At 42.8% G+C, this 20,163-nt stretch overlaps 1 protein-coding gene across 1 annotated transcript in view; it reads left to right on the top strand.

Annotated features, from left to right (window-relative positions):
- The first annotated feature begins 883 nt into the window (after positions 1-883).
- The window catches only part of LOC144695970 (keratinocyte-associated protein 3-like), a 41,979-nt gene continuing 22,699 nt past the window's right edge, over positions 884-20,163 (top strand). Inside the window, exon 1 of the mRNA XM_078567095.1 lies at positions 884-1,091. Within this exon, the coding sequence (XP_078423221.1) occupies positions 1,079-1,091 (13 nt within the window). The 5' untranslated portion in view covers positions 884-1,078. The remainder of the gene's footprint in view (positions 1,092-20,163) is intronic.

The following is a 20,163-nucleotide window of genomic DNA, read 5'->3' as shown; positions in this document are numbered from 1 at the left end:
CTGATGGGGCAGTAATTGGCCGGGTTGGATTTGTCCAGCTTTTTGTGTACAGGACACACCTGGGCAATTTTCCACATAGCTGATAGATGCCAATGTTGTAGCTGTACTGGAACAGCTTGGCTAGGAGCGCAGCAAGTTAGGGAACACAGTCTTCAGTACTATTGCCGGAATGTTGTCAGGGCCCTTAGCCTTTGCACTATCCAGTGCCTTCAGCTGTGGAGTGAATCAAATTAGTTGAAGTCTGGCATCTATGATGCTGGGGACCTCCGGAGGAGGCCGAGGTGGATCATCCACTTGACACTTCTGGCTGAAGATTGTTACAAGTACTTCAGGCTTATATTTTGCATTGATGGCTTCTCCACCATTGAGGCCTAAGGGCTCTGGATTCTGTCAGGCCTCCCCTACAGAACTGATGAGGTTCCCCCCTGGCCCCACAAAATCCAACTTGATGTATTTATACAGCACCTTTCACAATCTCAGGGTGTCCACTTACGGCCAATTAGCTACTTTAGCAGCATGGTCACTTTTTTTGAGCAAATCTTCACACACACTTCTCCCTTTGGGGAATAGCGGGGCCGTGTTGAAAGGATTCCTGGGCTGGTATTCAGCCATCAAAACATGTCATGAATGTTCCCTTTGTGGCTGGCACGGGACTTGCACCCAGAGGTAGGGACACTACCATTGTGCCACAGGATCTCCTTTGGTCATGTAGGAAATGTTGCAGCCACTACACCCACAGCAAAATCTCACAAATAGCAATGAAATAAATGACCAGATCATCTGTTTTTAGGTGTTGGTCGAAGGATAAATGTTGAGCAGGACACAAGAAAAACACCCTTCTTCAGAGAGTGCCAAAGAATCTTCTTTATTTAGCTGAAAGGACAGATAAAACCTAAATCTAGCATTCTTATTTTGGGATTTCTCAACAGCCAGTGCTGAAAGGGTTAGTACAGTGGGAGTGGCTTGACTGCATTCCCTGAAATTGATGTGGCTCCGGAACGCAATGGATTTTTTATTCGGCATTGAAGAAAGGAGCCGGTAATCAATTGAAGTGAAACACAGCGGCTTGTGATTGAAGATGTGCAGAATAGGTAAGGTTCCTTTCGGGGGTTCGTGAGCGTCAAGTAAAAAGGGATTTAAGGAAGTGAGTGAAGCAAGTGTCAAAGTTTTCTAAACCAGCAGGCAAAGTGGAGGATCCAACAAAGCAAATGTTCAGTCAGAGCAGCTAAACTTGCAACCAACGCCCTTAGCTCCAAAAGAGCGAAGAGGTCCGCAACTTGGTTAAATCTGATCTTTTCTTCGTTGTACTCTATGTACAAATGCGCAGTTAAATTTAACAAAATCCCCGGCAGAAAAATGTGCTGCACAGTGATCCACGAGGACATTACCCTGAACAAATAAACTCCAGCCGAACACGCTGATCTTACCAGAGTTAGAACACTGCAGCACGTTACTGCCCAACACCAAATGTTGGTTAAATGTAAGGCCTTTTGGTGAATCTAACACTCCCACTATCTTTATGTAAGGTATAGTTTTTGTTATCATCTATATTTTTACGTTCAGATTCAGATGGACAATGTTAGTGATTATATTGACAGATTGACTAAACTATTCCTCAAGTCTGATTTGCCAATACACCTTACTGCAGGAATGAAGATTGCACTCAGCAGGTTCAAAATTATCCAAAGATGTTTTAAGTATATGCTATCTGGCAAGAACCTTGTGCCTTTTTGCTGTTTGCAACTAACATTCATTTTCTCAGGCTACACTTAGATCACGCCCACAGCAGGCGGTACTTTTTAGTATATTGGCTGTACTTTCTAGCCAAAGGGTGGAAAGCAATATCGAGTCAAGGCACATCATCCAGAAGACATTTGGAGCCAGATAGTGAGGTGGATGCAATGGTGGTGCTCATTGTAGATGGGCTGCATTAATGATAAGCTATTTCAGCAGCAAAATCAAAGGTAAAGGTGTGGGTTAATTTGTCAAACGCACTAACATAACACAGGAAAATATTAAATAAATTTAAGGCTATGCAAATAACAACAACTTGCATTTATATAGCATCTTTAACATAAAACACCCCAAGGTGCTTCACAGGAGCATTATAAAGTAAAATAAGATACTGAGCGACATAAGGAGATACCAAGTCAGATGACCAAAAGCTTGGTCAAAGTGATAGATTTTAAAGGAGGAAAGCAAGGTTGGAAGGTGGAGAGAGAAGATATAGGGTGGTATTTAATGGAGATGATGGGGGTCTCCCTGCTGGTGAAGATGCCAGTGGAAGCCCCGTGTCACTCCTTTAAGGGAAGGTCCATGGAATTAAGAGCCACTTGACTGAGGGGCCTTCCCTGGAATCAAGGACCGTGCTGAGAGATGTGGGCCATCTCCCAATGTGGTCCCTCGATCAAAGGCACTCAGTGTTTGATCGCGAGTCCTGATGTTGGGAAGGGGGCACCCGCTCAGAGTCACCCCCCTGCCTTTGCTGCTGAACCCCATCTCCTGTGACATCAGCCCCTCAACCCCACCCCTCCCAGGGAGGGAGATCGTGGGTTGGGATCACAGGAGATGGGAATCAGCAGCAAGGTTGGGGGGGGTTGGCTCTCAGCGGGTGGCCCCTTCCCAGTGTCAGGTTCCTCGATTTAGACACTGAGTGACTTTGAATGAGGGACCACCCTGGGAGCTGGCAAGCAACACCTCGTGAGTTTCCTTGTTGTGCTTCCCGCATGTCAAGACACTGGGTTAATACCAGTGAGGCTCTTAAATGGCATTAATTGCCCATCCACAGGCTGTCCCACCACAGACTTAATTGGGGTGGAGGTGAGAAGGCGGTGGACCCATCACTAAACTTGCCACAGGGGAGGGCATTAAATTCCACCCATAAGGAGGGAATTTCAGAACTAAGGGGCTAGGCAACAGAAGACATGGCCACCAGTAGTTGAATGATTAAAATTGGGGATGCTCAAGAGGTCACTATTAGCTGAGTGCAGATATCTGGGAGTAAAGTAGCTTTTACTTGAACGTAAAGCTCCAGTCTGCTGGATCATATATTCCTTTAAAAACAAAAAACTACTGCAGATGCTGGAAATCCAAAACAAAAACAGAATTACCTGGAAAAACTCAGCAGGTCTGGCAGCATCAGCGGAGAAGAAAAGAGTTGACGTTTCGAGTCCTCATGACCCTTCAACAGAACTGAGTAAAATTAGGAGAGGGGTGAAATATAAGCTGGTTTAATGTGGGAGGGTGGGGGGAGAGAAGTTGGGGGGAGGTGGTTGTAGGGACAAGCAAGCAGTGATAGGAGCAGATAATCAAAAGTCCCTACAACCACCCCCCCACCCCCCAACTTCTCTCCCCCCCACCCTCTCACCTTAAACCAGCTTATATTTCACCCCTCTCCTAATTTTACTCAGTTCTGTTGAAGGGTCATGAGGACTCGAAATGTCAACTCTTCTTCTCCGCCGATGTTGCCAGACCTGCTGAGTTTTTCCAGGTAATTCTGTTTTTGTTTCATATATTCCTTTGTTATTTGTGACAACTTACCATTGTGTAACCCAAGCCATCCACTTGCTCTTGATTTGGAAAGAAATTCAACAGTTTTTTTTTCATATTTGCATTTTATTTAAAGTTCTTTTTGCAAATATCAGTCAAATCAGTTTCATACAAACGGTTAATGCAGCCTCTGTTTTGCAAATGATTGGTTAGCTTTTCATGGAATAGCTTAGGGAAGAATAAAAATCAATCAATTGGTGAACTGGAACTTCATATTCATTTATACTTTGAAATAATTGCTATTATAGGAAGAGAACCTGAGCTCAAAGTAACACAACTTTCGGGTCGTGAAATTTGACTTCCAGTAGGGCTTAACATCTGTAATTGTCAGTAGGGTACAATAGATGGGAAGTTTCTTTATAAAACTTCAAAGAAAGCTGAATTTTCTTTCTAGAACTAAATATGTTTTAAAGAAATGATTAGATCCTCAAGTAAAGTATGTAAGTCTTTTGCACATCGACACAATGTTTACAATGTGTTTATGCAAAGGGGAAAAATGAGCAATATTCTATTATTCCTTCTTCTGCTAAGAGCTATTACATCCTTGCAGACCCTGTTTGGCCCTCATGTAAACTTCAATATACCTATAGTGGTAATTTGGTTTAGGTACAGATGGGTCCATAAGGATGGTCTTTGCTATTTTTACTAGTTTACTGCAAAACCAAAGTTTGTGCAACATGTGTAGTACAAATACATTATTTTTCATTCTTCAGAGAAAATGTACAGCATTGGAAGACCTAAACTCAAGGGTCCCTAGCTCCATTTAAGTACTATTTCATTTCATTGACATAAGAAAATTACAAAAAGGAAAAGACCTACTGCTCCATCCAGTCTGTTGCACACAATTATGATACCTTATGCATCACGTCCACTCTCCAGAGCCAAAAATCCCCTGGCAAACAGGGGTCTATCTCAGCTGTCCTGTACAATGTGCTCCACCCTATTTTTCAGGACCTTTAGATTATTTTAGTTGCATCATTGTCCAATTTCATGATTCTGTCATAACAATCATGATATTATCTGTTGTCCTACAGCACATTGTCATATTTTGACCTCTTTAGAGTTGAATTTTGTTCAGTCAAATAAAATTGTTTAAATCAATGATTTGTTTAATGGATTTTTGCTGAAAAAGAGACATATCTAAACTTTTCATCTTGCACTCACTAGGACACTCACAAGAATGCCATTATAAGGGGGAAAACAACAATTTATACTGTATGTGAAGTCACCATTGCCCTTCCTCCCCTCTTGAAGCAGAGGGTGATGGTTGAGGGGTGATAGACTGGGGTTATTTTCCCTGGAGCAGAGGAAGATTAAGGGGGGACATGATTGAGGTGTATGAAATTATGAGGGGCATAGATAGGGTAGACAGGAGGGAACTTTTCCCCTTGGTGGAGGGATCAATAACCAGGGGGCGTAGATTTAAGGTAAGGGGCAGGAGGTTTAGTGGGGATGTAAGGAAGAATTTTTTCACCCAGAGGGTGGTGGGAATCTGGAACTCACTGCCTGGAATGGTGGTAGAGGCAGAAACCCTCATAACATTTAAGAAGTATTTGGATGTGCACTTGCTATGCCATGGCTTACAAGGCTAGTGCTGGAAAATGGGATTAGTATAGTTAGGTACTTGTTTGACTGGCATAGACTCGATGGGCCGAAAGGCTTTTTTCTGTTCTGTAGACCTCTATGACTATGACTCTATGACCATCAGGGGTGCATTCTCCATGGCAACACCACTTGGCAGCTTCACATACAGTATAAATTGTTGTTTTCCCCTTATATTGGTATTCTTGCGAGTGTCCTGATGAGTGCAAGATGAAAAGCTTAGGCATGTCTCTTTTTTTCAGCAATGCTCAAGTTCTATGCTACCAAATGACCATTGGATTATTGTTATTGAGACTGTTTCTAAGTGGTAGAACTCAGACATTGTCACAGCCCCAATAATTAGCAAATACATAATGGACAGCCATAAAAAGAATTCCTACCCAGGGATGAATAATTATTAAGAGATAGAAATAATAGAATATTCCTAATTATCTTCTTTTACCTTTTACACAAACATCTAAAATCCTTTATTGACACACAGAAAATTTCTTGACTCTAAAGCTTTATGCCATAAGGTTTAGTCCCCTTGGTCATTTACTAGCTTACCTGGGAAACAAAGTCAGACTGTGGACTCAGGCTGTTTAGCCTGATCATCCAGTGAAACTGAATGAAATAATACAGCTCTTTTACTATGTGTGAAATGCTGAAAGGCTGGTTTGAGAAAGGAAAAGTTCTAATGCAATGTGTCAGGCTGGACGACAGTGTGAATTTTTTTAGTGTTCTCCAAGGACAGAATAATAATCATAATCGGGATCAGTGCAGAAGAATCAATTCCCTTTCTTAATTAGTTACCAATTCATCTAGATTTTTAAAGATATTTTGCTTTTATTTGTTGTGTATTGCCCTCCAGTCTGGAGGATGGGACAATCTGGGCTCAACATTTTGCCAGCAGAGGTTCAACTGAAGCAAGATCAGGGCTATATTTCTGTCCTTCACCTTAATTCTATTTGGGACTCCATGTGTTAGTTTAACAGAAAACAGACAATGTTCGATGAGTGCTTAAGAAAGTATGAAAAACCAACAGTAGAATCATCACTATGATGTTAACTGATTTACCGCTGTATCGGTATCCAGGGAAAGTGTATTTGCAACTATTCAAGGTATGAACTTTATTCAAAGGTATAGAAGTCTGGGATTTTGCAAGCAAATTTCTTTTGTTGATCTATTATTGTGATTGGGTTTAGATTTTAGGTATATTTTTTTCAATTACCTAAGAATTCTGACTAAAGCTATTTCATAAGGTTGTGCTATCAAATCCTAACCCACCATAATAGTACTCTTGCTTATTTTCATGGGGTAAGTTTTACCAGTTCTCATTCCCATTTCTAAATGAAACTTAATGTAGCATAACTCAATTTTAAGGAACAGAAGGGGAAAAAGTGATTGCATTGAACCTGTCTTGCAGAAGTCAGACAGGAAAAACAGCAATAATAATAATATATATAAACAAAAAACTGCGGATGCTGGAAATCCAAAACAAAAACAGAAACAGAAATACCTGGAAAAACTCAGCAGGTCTGGCAGCATCGGCAGAGAAGAGCACAGTTGACGTTTCGAGTCCTCATGACCCTTCAACAGAACAGCAGTTCTGTTGAAGGGTCATGAGGACTCGAAACGTCAACTGTGCTCTTCTCCCCCGATGCTGCCAGACCTGCTGAGTTTTTCCAGGAAAAACAGCAACTTATATTCAATAATGCCTTTAACATAATAAAATGTCCCAGTCCACTTTACAGGTGTGTAATAAAGCAAAGCATGACACTGAACCACATAAGGAGATGTAAGATCAGATGACCAAATGCTTGTTCAAAGACGTAGGATTTAAGGAATGTCATAAAGGATGAAATCAAGGTAGCGAGGCAGATGGGCGTGGGGAGGGAAGTGCAGAGCTTAGGTCCTAGGCAAAGGAAGGCACCAATGGTGGAGTGACTCAAGTTGGAGAGACCAGAATTAGACGAGCAGAAAGATCTCGGAGGATGGTGGGGCTGGAGGAGATAACAGAGACAAGGGAGTGTGAGGCCGAGGAGGGATTTGAAAACAATTATGAAAATTTTGAAATTATGATATTACTTGACGCGGAGCCAAAGTGGATCAGTGATAACACTATCCTGCTCTCCTAGTTGAAAGATGAAGTTCGGCTCTAGGAGGTGTCTGACAAGATGAATGAAGAATAAATATGCATTAATATAGTTTCTGTCACAACCTCAAGACATCCAAAATGTTTCACAACCAATTAAGCATTTTTTAAGTATTATCATAGTTGTAATTAATGTAGGAAGCATGGCAGCCAGTTTGCGCACAGCAAGGTCCCACACATAGCATCATAAATGACCAGATTTTCCAGTTTAGGTGTTTGATGTTTGCCAGGAAAAGAAAATCAGGCCAGGTTTAAAATAAGCATCTGATTCACTATCACCTATTTCTTTGCCCCACAATAAAAGTTGAAATTATCCCTGCTCTTGTCAGCAGAGGAGGAGTTAAAAAGTTCCATGGAGAAGAACTGGCATTGCCAGCCTTATACTAGGCCAAATTATTGCAGTAGTCAGCTAAATGATCATCTTGATTTTGTAGATGACAGTTTATGTCAGCTGGATTTGATTTGAGGAATGTATTGTGGGAAAACATTGGTGGTAGCAGCCTGAGCTTGCCTGGTGTGCAGTTGTTTCATGCCATCACCATTGAAGCATTGCATTTCCTTTGCATGTTGTGGCAAACACAAACATGTTTTCACCATTCCACATCTAAAGAAATTACAACACTACCCTATCATAGTCCAAAAACCCTTAGGATGGATATCTTCCCACCTGCATTGACGGTGTCTTACTTGAAATGTTCTTTATTAAGTAGTTGCTTTTAATTTGTGGCTTAAAGTATTTGCCTTTGTGGGGCCTTTCATTTCTTAAAGCATTTCACAGCCAACAAATTACTTTTAAAGCACATTCACTGTTACTTTGAAGGCAAATGAAGCAGTCAATTTTTACAAACAAAGTTCCACACTCAAGAGAAAGGAGCAGTTAATCTGTTTTGGTTATGGGATGAGTGTTGGTCAGGATACCAGGAGAACTCCAAACTATCCTTTGGAAAAAGTCTACCTAAAAAGGCACAGAATATCTATAATTATGAGGTTTATAAGATTGTTTTGTTTTAGGACTGTCTTTAATTTAAGGTAAAATGAATGTTCTGAAATCTGCCTGCCAGCAAGCCTGGGTAATTTGATTGTTAGAGATTAAAGGGGGCCCAGAGTGTTTTACTGGGAAGAAGGTGCAATGTATTTACATTTGGAGGTTATGGCCTGTGTGCTAACAGTGGATCTCCAAGGTTCCAGAAAAATGTTGAGAAAGTTGGGTTGTAAACACTTGTGCTTTAAACTGCCCATTTACTTCCAAGATAAAAGAGAGTTGGGGTCTCAAGGATGGCTAATCAGCATCTATACCTGGATACAAGGCCCATGTAATTCACTTTGTCATGATGATTGATAGGCTTTGAGGTGGGAAATGTGCAGAAGAAGCCATTGTGATATCAGGTTAGAGGCTTTCCTAAAACATCACTGACTATCGCAGACAGGTTAATCTGCCAGGATCCAGGAGTAGAAGAGTAGCGAAAAGCAGCAAGACATTGTGATTCATTGCACAGGAATGCGGGTGGGAGCTGATGCTCAGATCAGAAAGACTAGATTCATGAGGAGTTAAAATGAGGCAGGAAGATTTGCCTAGTTTTAGCTAGAGGAAGAAGTCTGCAGGAGAACTTGCACGATGGGATGCAGTTCTGGAGTTAAAAGTTTCCAGTCTGGGAAAGGAAAAGATTGGAAGTAAATCCTCAGGAGCTAAGACTGATTTTGGACTGATTCTGTGAGAATTGAATGTCTACTTAAAGGACATCATAAAGTATTCCTATGAAGTGTGTTTTTTCAGTGTGCTAAAAAGGGAGAAGTTCTGTGTTTATTTTAAAGTATAAGTTGCCTACAAAAATAGTGTTTAGTCAATAGTGTTTTAGTTGGTGTTACAGTAGAAGTCTTAAAACATCAAATTGTGTCATCCTTTCGGCTATTAACTGGAAGTTCAAATTTCTTTTAAAGTTATCAACCTCTACAGGAATCATAATAAATGTCTTTTCAGTAGAACTCCCTCAGTATCATATTGAAAAGTCAACCAAATTATGTGTTCAATCACAAACAAAAAACAAAAGATACTGTAAAAGTTCAGCAGGTCTGTGCAGGCAGCATCTGTGGAGAGAGAAATGGAGTTAATCTTTCAAGTATGATTCTCTTTCAGAATTCAGCTCAATTATGTTGTGTTGGAACCTGAACGTACAACTTTGTGAGGTGACTGCTGTTACATTAGTTACAACAACAACAACTTGCATTTATCAAGTGGCTTTTAACATAGTAAAACATCCCAGATGCTTCACTGGACCATAATTGGACAAAAAAGATTCATCTCACCATAAAAGGAAACATTAGGACAGGTAACCCAAAGCTGGACTAAAGAGGTAGGTTTTAAGGAGCATCTTAAAAGGAAGTAAAAAAGATGGAGAGGGTTTATGGAGCGAATTCCAGAGATTAGGGCTTAGACAGATGTTGGCACAGCTGCCAATAGTGTCAAGAATGAAGTAGGAGATGCATAAGAGGCCATAGAAACACAGAGTTCTTGGAGGGTTTTAGAACTGAAGGAATTTAAAGAACAAGGGTCTGCAGAGCGATTTCAAAAGGAGGATGATCATTTTAAAATGGAGGCATTGGTGGATCATGAGCCATGGTGGCTCAGCAAGCACGGGGGTAATGGGTGGGTGGGACTTGGTGCAATTTAGAATACGTGCAACAGAGTTTTGGCTGAGCTTCAATTTATAAAAGTTGGAGGGAGGAATACTGGCCAGGAGAGCAGTGGAATTGTTGAGTCTGGAGGTAACAGAAGTATGGATGAGGGTTTCAGCAGTAGACAAGGTAGGGTCAGAGATGGGCAGTATGATGGAAGGAGAAGTAGATGGTCTTGGTGATTGACTGGATATGAAGTCAGGAGCTCAGCTCAGGATTCAAAAGGGCTCCGACGTTGTGAACTGTTTCACACTCTGTTGTAATACAATTTTGCCCAGCACATTCTCCCCTGAAGTTTTAAACGTGTTTATCACTTTATGAGTTTTTTTTTACTGCTTCAGAATTTGAAAAACAAAGAAGAATATCACATTAAGTTATATAGAATCAACCCAACATGTCGTAATGTAGAGATAGGCTGGCTGGCATGCAAAATTAATGGGCAAAGCAGGGACAAAGATTAAATGAACACAATTAGGAGAAAAAGTTGACATGTTTGAGGGGGTCATTATCATTGTATTTGTGCAGCGCTATACCACATGGTAAACCAGATGATTTCAGGACTTTTTAAAAGCTGTTAGTTTCCTTATGCCCTGTAAATAAATCATGTGTGCCCATAAACGTACATCACTTGCATTTTACAAAATTACATAAACAATCCCTGTACACATACGCTCGCTCACGCATGCCTTCATTCCTTCTCCATAGAGGACAAGAATAGTATCGAGTGTGTGTAGTGTAGATGTGAAATTGGGAGAAACAAACAAAAGCAATAAACATCATGGTTCACTTGCAGTAATGGACTCTGCATTATAAAAGGGAATTGAAATCAATTAACTGAAATGAGTTAAAGACTGCCAGCAACCATTACTATTTACATAACATTTAAAGCAATGAAAACTATTTCATTGTTCAGGGTTCAGGGTTTTAAAATGCTTAGCAATTGTCACAACGAACAAAAATGCACAGATCTACCAATAACATTTTTTACTTCAGCAAACACTCCCTTCTCATTCAGACCTAAATTGTAAATCCATCATGTAGGGAAAAGTCTTCCAAATGCAACATTCTTTTACCAAAAACTTACTGAATTAAAAACCCGTAGAGAATATGCACCATCATTGTACTTTAAGAGTAACTACCAAGGATGTGCATGTGTAGATCTGTTCATATTTCCTAAAACATGTGATGTTCATTTATCGCTTTGGCTGGGTTGCCTAGGGATTCCGTAGGGATAGGCGTATTGTGAAAATTAAAACTTTTGATGTTTCACACGTTGCTTCAATGGCCTAAAATACATTACAAGCTTCATCACAGCAAATAATAACAACTCCATCAAGCAGAGTCACATTTAGAATAAACTATTAGATTTGTGGGACAGAATTTTGTAATAAAATGGATTTCAAATGCAACTTATAGGGCGGGATTTCCCATGGTGGAGACCAGTGGTGGACGGGATAGTTGGCGTGATTCCCGCTGGGCGGTGGGGCAAGTGAATACGTGCGATCTTTCGCTTTTGAGCTTATTAATTACACATCTGCGAGGAGCTTGGTGAATTTTGTGGCGGAATGGGCAGGAAGTCACACACCCTGCCATTACCTCATGGAGTTAAAGGTCCTGGCGCCATATTTAAATGGCACCTGGACAGATATTCATTCACTGCAGGCCAGGAGCTCCGCACTACTCCTCCAGAGCCCTTGTGGCCGCAGCTCGTACTGGAGAAGTTTGCAAATGTGAGTAACCACCTCTAACATTGCCTTTCGCACATCTCTAGATAAGAGCACCACCAGTGATGCACCTGTGTTTGGGCCAATGCTCGCCGTTGCAGTGGCCTCTGTTCGCCAGCATCTTGACCTTGTCGAGGCCCCACTGCCTGTTCCTGCTTGGGCCCATGCTCCTCATGGTCCTGTGTCAACTGGATGAGAACCATTATGAAGGCAGGGTTGCCTGCAGCCTGCACCATCAGCTCCTCCAGTGGATCTGTGAACGAATTGAAGTGAAACATTAAGTGAGCATATCCTTTACAAGTTTCCTCCCATCCCAAAGCCAGCAGGCAAGTGCCAAGCCATTCACCTGGCCTCTGTCTAGACATGGCATCTTACCATACCCCTTCGAGGTGAAGAAAATCCTGGAGGACCAGAGATGGGTGTTCCTCCTGTTCATACATGAATGTGTATAGAGACATTGACCAGGGTGATGAGAGCCATGTGCAAGAAACCTCACTCAGACACTTTTCCGCTTGTCTCCACTACTCTCGAAACTCTATAGAGAGACCAATGCCTTAGCAGCATAGAAAGACTAGCCAGATGATCCCTTGTCAGCCAGGACCTTTCACCCAGGAAGAGGAAGGTTTGGAGTCACAAGTTGACTGCCCTCCACCAGCCGTGCCCTTGGAGGCATTCCATCTCCCTCCCTCCGTCTTATCCTTCACCCCTGCCTCTGACTGCAGCCAATGTTAAATGGCACAGAATAAACAACAGCTCCACACCTTGCTGGGAGCTCGATGTTAAAAAATCCATAAGTTGAGAACAAACCTGCTGCATTGTGGGCTTCACCATAGAGAAGAACACAACTGAGCACCTTTGATGTTCCTCAATTTTAGGATGTTCCTTTAAACAGCCACTCTTGCTGCCCTTGAACTACACCCACATGCAAAGACCCTCCTCCCCCCTCCAGGAATCTCACTCACTGAACTTGACCATGCAGTTATTCAGTTTGGAACAATGGTGCACGTTACATTCCAGACTCGCTCCACTACCTTCTACACTTTCGCTGTCACCCACCAACTTCTTATCGTCCCCTTAGATCTGCTCAGTTTCACCATTCTTCTCCCCTCTGTCACCCTTGAAACTCACCCTGTTACCCTGGACTCTTATCATGATCCACCTCCACATGTCTTTCCTCCCCTCAGAGCTAACACCCATTCCCACCCCCTGCCCACCCTGACCCTGCCCCCATGCCCCCACCCTGTCTGAGCCATCTGTCTGGTCCCCCTCTGTGACCCACCTGATCAGACCTTCACTTACCAGACTCTCGACCTGGACCTGCCTCCCTGTGGCATCCCACTACTCTCTCTGACTGTGACCGTTCCCTCCTATCACCAGTACCCTGAGTTCTCTCCCCAGAACCCCACCGTCGACACCATCAACCCCAGCACTGACCCCACCCTCTCAAACACCTTTTATTCTCCCTTTCCGCACCATTCCCATGTAAGCCTGCCTCCCCTGTCCAGCATTCGATCCACCCTTTCACCCTACCCCCCATCCATCCTTTCCAGCCTTTGCTTGCCTCCCTTGTCCAGCCTTGGGCGCAGTGTTTGCTGATGGCACTCGAGTAAAGTTATGCGAGGTCCCCAAGAAAGAGAAAGCAACATCTACAAACTTCAAAGTTGTGGAAGAGGTGAAGCTCGTCAGGTGCACGCTACTTATATATAACTGTAAAACTGAACGTTCTAAATTCTCGCTAGCGGGGAATTTAATTTGGAAGATGAACCTAATCCTGATGAGGTGGCCTTTTAATAGTATGCATGAGATACTAATGAATGCAAATAGGGTTCCTGATATCGTTCGTCGGGGAAACTTGACCCGTCTTTAACCCGCCTTGAAAGTCGAGAGGACAAATTTGCAGTTTATCCCGGTGTCGGGAAACAGATTTTTTGCCTCCTGTTAAATTAAGCGCATCCGCCTACTATGATTCCCGCCACTAGCGGGAATTGAAAATTCCGGCCATAGAGTTCATGCCTAGCATCTCCAAACTGTGAAAAATGTAAGTTGGGGCTAATTTAGTGAGATCTAGGATTTTCAAACGCCACTGGGGTCGGGACTGGGTGCAGGCGCTGTTTCAAAACTGCTGTCTCGGAGGTCATCCCAGGATCCTGACATCTCCGGGACTGTTTGGAATTTTCAAAGAGCCGGCGAGTGGTGGGGGGGAGGGGGGACAGGAAACATGCTCAGTGCCAACTAACAGCCCATTAAATTCCTGAGGAAGCTTGTTAAGGAGCCTGTCCAGTGGAGAATACGGTTTTCAACGATGAATCCTGCGAACCTAAACAGTCTGGTGCATGGGGGTCATTTAAAGTCTAGGGCCAGTTAAAGTTTATTTGTCTTTGCTTTTTTTTTTAACCTCTCTTTCCGGAACCTACTTGGACCACTTCAAGTGTTCTTCCTTCATGACCCCTTTCCAGCCCCATCCATGCTGCTGGCCCATGAGGAGCTGCCTGCCCTCTATGGCAAGGCAATGGCAGCTGCCAACATGGCTGCTGCCTGCCTGCTGGCACTAGGCAGCTCCTGCCTCCTGGAGGCACAAGGCCCCTCTAATTGGGCACTGAGCTCGCCTCCTGGCCAATTAAGTTATTTGAATCTAACAATAGTGTTGTGAGATTGATCCAGGTCAGGCACAGGGTAGACATCTGGAATTCATCTGGGCGTCGAGTTCCCAGCCGTGCTTTGAAAACCTGGCCTGTACAATCTAATGATTCACTTGTATTTTTTTTAAGCCATCATGGAGTGTAAAGCTGAGGTCAAGAGAAGGTCCACTTTTCTACAAGGATATTGTCTTTCGATCCATAGGATTTCTGTATTTTCCAGTATTTGCATCTTATTTCTGTTGCTGCGTGCCAATATTAAAATGCTGAGCGGGATTTTCCTTTGCGGTGTGGGTCCCAACCCCACACCACGGGAAGAATTTTCCCGTTGGCGAGTGGAGGCGAGGCCTGCTCGCTGATGCGTAAAATGACGCAGGATGACGTCGGGTGGAACTCCAGACATCACCCTGCATCATTTCCATTTTCAGGTCAGCGGGGGGCGCAGCCAAGTCAGCTGCGCGCCCGCCAACCTGTCAATGGCGTATTGAGGCCATTGAAAGACTAGCCATGGCCACGGCTGCCAGTCCACCATTCTGGAGTGGGAGCTCCTCCACAGGTTGGCCTGTGACCTCAGCTGTAACTAGGTAGACATGGCAGCCACGGGGCGGGGAGGGTGCAGTTCCCACCGGAAAAATTCCAGTCATCCAGTCAACGGCATTAATTGGCTCGCGAATTGAGTTAACAAGCCGCCCGCCTCTTGCAAGTGGATAGCCAATCCACATCCGGCCCTGCTTCTAGGAAAGTTGCCTGGGATCTGGCCCAGTGGACAATGGAGAACCGGCACGCTGATTGGAGTCAGGAAATTCCACCCCTGCCTGACTCCATTCCTGCCTCCATATTGGCACCAGAAACTTGCCCAGTTAGTAATTTTTCATTTGGGGCTCTAATGCTGCATAGCTCGCCCGTTATATTTGGATTTAATGTGAACATTTCAGATCTGTAGTAGTTAACCATGAGGCTGTCTTGCCAATCATAATAGCACTGAGTAGTTTACGTGATAAAGATGCCACAACAAGGACAGTTCCAACACAACATACTTGTCCAGATGGTTCTATTACAGAGTGTCAACCATTCAACATTTGCACAGATAAATACTGGTATCTCTGGGAGTAATTTTGACTGTGTAACAATTGTAAAATAAGTGATAGCGAATTGGCAGCCTTATTTACTTCTCTCAGGAGAGGTGTAAAACAGGCTGCCACTTTACTGCCACCTGTTTAACGCTATTGCACTAAATCAAAATTAACCCCTATTTGGTTTAAACGGTACTCCTGAACTGATTAGCCTAGTGAGACCTCCCACTATTCCACTCCCATCCTCTTCTAGTCAAGATGCCAGAACTGGCATTTCATTCAATAAAATTTAACAGTTGGTATTTAATTGGACTCTGTGGGCAGAGTTTTATGTCTCGTGGGCAGGCGAGCGCCCAACCTGATCGGGCATGAAGACATCGAGTGAGCGCCTTGAAGTCATCGCTTAGTCACGTGATATTTCGCTCAGCGAACGCACGCAAAAGTCGGAAGCGCCCCCGCCAACAATTAAGCAGGCAATTAAGCCCATTAATGGCGCAATTGTCTTCGTTTCTTTCGTGGCCCGTCCACCCTTATGGTTGGCGGACGGGCGAATCAGCCAGGCGGCCTTTACATTTATCATCAAGCCTCATCCAAGGGCAGGATGAGATTTCCGTTGTGAAATTAAAAAAAATACAAATCTGTGGACGACATATTTATCAGGTATGTTTTTGGGTGCCTGATTGTGATGCATGGACATTTATAAAACTTTATTTGAAGATTAAAACCCCCTCCCACGGCACCTTCCCATGCAACCGCAGAAGATGCAACACCTACCCCTTTACTTCCCCTCTCCTCACCGTCCAAGGGCCCAAACACTCATTTTAAGTGAAGCAGCATTTCACTTGCACTTCCCTCAACTTAGTCTACTGCATTCGTTGCTCCCAATGCAGTTTCCTCAACATTGGAGAGACCAAACGCCAACTGGGTGACCGCTTTGCAGAACACCTTTGGTCTGTCCGCAAGCATTACCCAGACCTCCCTGTCGCTTGCCATTTCAACACTCCACCCTGCTCTCATGCGCACATGTCCATCCTTGGCTTGCTGCATTGTTCCAGTGAAGCTCAACGCAAACTGGAGGAACAGCACCTCATCTTCCAACTAGGCACTTTACAGCCTTCCGGACTGAATATTGTGTTCAACAATTTTAGGTCATGAACTCTCTCCTCCATCCCCATCCCCTTTCCGATTTTCCCCCTCCTTTTTGTTTTTTTCCAATAATTTATATAGATTTTTCTTTTCCCACCTATTTCCATTATTTTTTAAATGTATTTCCATCCATTGTTTTATCTCTACCTTTTAGCCTTTTTTGATTCCTTCACCCCACCCCACCCCCACTAGGGCTATCTGTACCTTGCTCGACCTGCTTTCTACCCTTAATTAGCACATTCCTTTAGATAATAACACCTTCAACACCTCTTTGTCCTTTTGTCTGTAACATCTTTTGGTTATCTCCACCCTCTATCCAGCTCTTCTTGTCCCACCCACCCCCCCCCCACCCTTAAACCAGCTTATATTTCACCCCTTTTCTATTTTTCCTTAGTTCTGTTGAAGAGTCATGCAGACTCGAAACGTTAACTGTGTTCTTTTCCGCAGATGCCGCCAGACCTGCTGAGTTTTTCCAGGTATTTTTGTTTTTATTTGAAGGTTTTCAGGTCTGCAGCTCCCTGAGGCCTCTGCCTGCCTTCAGGGAGCTTTCTCACAAAGCTCACACACGCCCGCGGAAACGTCATCATCCGCCCTCTTCCTGCCCCCACCCCGGCAGTGCTGAGCTTTCCAGTGCGCCTCTCATGCTGGCTGGCCCATCGATCGAGCGCACCCACCAAGGGTAAAATTGAGGCCTGTGGTTCGTGTTTATTGTTGGATAGGTTTAACGAGATAGTGAGGTCATACTGATAACTTCCCTGTTTTACGAGGGAGAGTTAATGTTTAAAACCTTTCGGTTTTTGTCACATCCAAATGTCAATAATCTCGTGATAGGAAGATTAGTTATTTTTTTCCTCCCACAAGCATACACTGGAAGTCAGTTATCAGAGAACTACCTGTGGCAGGCAGCCATGCTAATAAATCGTTATCCCTCGGGAGGGAGGGCAGCCATACATTGCAAACTGCCATGTAAGCGATACAGCAAAATTCTTGTGACGCTGTGATGCATTCTGATGTGAATGGCCTCATCCGAGCGCTTAACTAGTACAAAACATTGCAAAAACTTTTGGAGACTGTTTTACATTTAGATCGTGGTTTAAGTGGCTTCTACTTGCTTTGAAACCGATTTGCATAGGAATACTTTTGAAATGACATTCTGTATAAAGACGGTGATGTGTATCCTTGTTCGGCATTTGTAAAAACAAACTGGAATAACCACATGTAAAGTAATCAACCACATCACACAAATAGACAATAAAAATATGTAGAATTTTTTAATGATCTAGATTGTACCAAAACATCTATTTATCATGTTTTACTGTTTTTAAAGTCTTTAGGCAAAACTATTTAGTAAATATGGTCAGTGAGGTAACCAGCACTGTCATAGAAAACACACCAAGCACTGATTAGTATTACTAATAAAGTTTATATCACATTTTGGCAAGGGATAAGATAAATCCAAAATAAGTTTTAAAAAAAAGTTAGCACCAGTAACAACTGATCCATGTTCTAGCATCTTTACCATTCAGAGACATCTTAAGGCATTTGGCAGTGGGGCCCCAATGAAATGTGCCATAAGGTGATCGGAAACTCTTTCGAGTTATCAACAGTCACAAATTGCAACTCTTTCGAGTACAATCACAGTTCTTGGTTTCCGGGAGTGGGACATGAACCCACAACCCTCTGATTCAAAGGCGAGGGTGCAATGAACTGAGCCACAGCTGACACCTCCGAAGTGATCGGAAACTGCCACCTAAGTTCCTGTCCTGTCAATGAGGAACAGGTGCAGGGTCAAGGCTAAGTAACTCCCACAGGGCTGGAGAGAAACGCCTGCCCCTCTGATTCTCAGCTCGCATGGTAGCGCCCACTTCCAGTCTAATCCATGGGATATAGTATAGGACAGAAACAAATAAGATAGCTGAGAACATTTTAACTTGCCAAGGTGAATTTCCAACCATCTCAATAAAGTCTTAATGTGAGAATAATTACTTTTTTTTAACCTGACCATGATTGAATAAAGGCTCTATAGTGTGATAGGAAGCAGTAAGACTTCCTGCTGTATTATTTTTTTAGCCAACGAGTTGTTATGCAAGCTTCTATTTTAATGAACCAAATATTTCTATCCATCTTGCTCTGTCAGCTTAATTCTTTTGCATTGAGAAGCCAAGCTTTCCAGTCGGACTGCTGTGGGTTCAAATGTCAGTATTTTCTGTCCTTTCAACCTGCTTATTACCATGAAGGTGAGGCTTATACATTCTTGATTTGCCTGCTGGGCAAGAGCCTCTGCCAGCCACCTGATGTGTTTGAACAAAGAAAAAAACACAAGGCTGAGAAAAATAAATAAACGGTGACTCATCATCAACCTGAAAACTAACCAATTATATTAATACCAAAGCCAGGCATCAATGCCCTTCTCCAAAGGGATCTGGACAGTGTGCATCACCTCAGCATGCTTGCTGCACTGTTTTGACTGCAGGGATGGAGAATGTACAGTGTTCCATTGCAGGCATTTGCAAATGGATATGTTTAAAAACCACACCAGTTCACAAAGATTACTAGATAAATGGGATGCAACAATGGTTATCATTCGCGGTACTTACTTGAAAATTACCTTCACTTTTAAACACAGGGGGGCAACAGAAAACTAGACATAAACTGCAGCCACAGGCAGAAAAGAATGCACCATGCTTTTCACTTAGACACTTAGAGAATGCTTTATCTTTCTCAAAATATCTAAAATAATAATACGAAGTTTGTTGTCTGATTGGTCGGTGGGTTAAATTGGTAAGTGGAGTCAGCACTCAGCCGAAAGTTTTCCATTTTCCACTGTGATGAGGGTGGTTGTGGCAATGTAAACTTTTTTTTAGGAATTAGATTTGACTCCAAATGAGAAATTAGGCATGCAAGGGATATGTTCAAGATTTCACATGTACAGTCAGAGCCGGAGGCGAGTTTAGTATACAGTCAAAAATTTGGCCATTAATCTACCTTAGCAACAATAAAACACATGTAGCACAAGCCAGGTTAAAAAAAAAAAGAACCTCTATCCTCACAGTCAGAATTTGAAATTGATGATCCCTCATCATTGACCGCAAACCGAAGGAAATGGTCTTTCTCCCTGTCCCCTATACTAAAATCCTTGATGATTTTAAAATCCTTCAATAAATTTTCTCTTAGCCTTCTCTGCTGTAGTGGAATTAGTCCCAGTAACTCAAACCTCTTATCATAATTATAGTTTCCCAATCCTGGGACCATTCTGATTAATCTGCAGTGTGTAGTCTCTAGGGCTTTAACATCCCTTCTATATATCACCCAAAACTGCATACAGTGCTCTTAACGATGACCTAACCAATGCTTTGTACACATTTATTAGATTCAAACTGGTGAAAGACAAACATAGCACTTAGTTCAGGAAAAGATTTCTTCAACCAAAGAATAATGAACACTTGGAATAAAGTTTCAAGAACATTTCATAGCAGAGGTGCAAGTCATACAAAAGCATGTTGAATGGGGTGACAAGTGGAGTTTTTTTATATTCTTTCATGGAATGTGGGCCAGCATTTGTTTGCCCATTGCTCTTCCTCTTGGATGATTGAAGGATAATAGGATGAATGGTCTTCCTCCTCTGT

The sequence above is a fragment of the Cetorhinus maximus genome, chromosome 21 (genome assembly GCF_964194155.1).
Source record: "Cetorhinus maximus chromosome 21, sCetMax3.hap1.1, whole genome shotgun sequence".
NCBI lineage: Eukaryota > Metazoa > Chordata > Chondrichthyes > Lamniformes > Cetorhinidae > Cetorhinus > Cetorhinus maximus.
The sequence above is the reverse complement of the archived record's forward strand: the minus strand, read 5'-3'. Positions and strand labels throughout refer to the sequence as shown.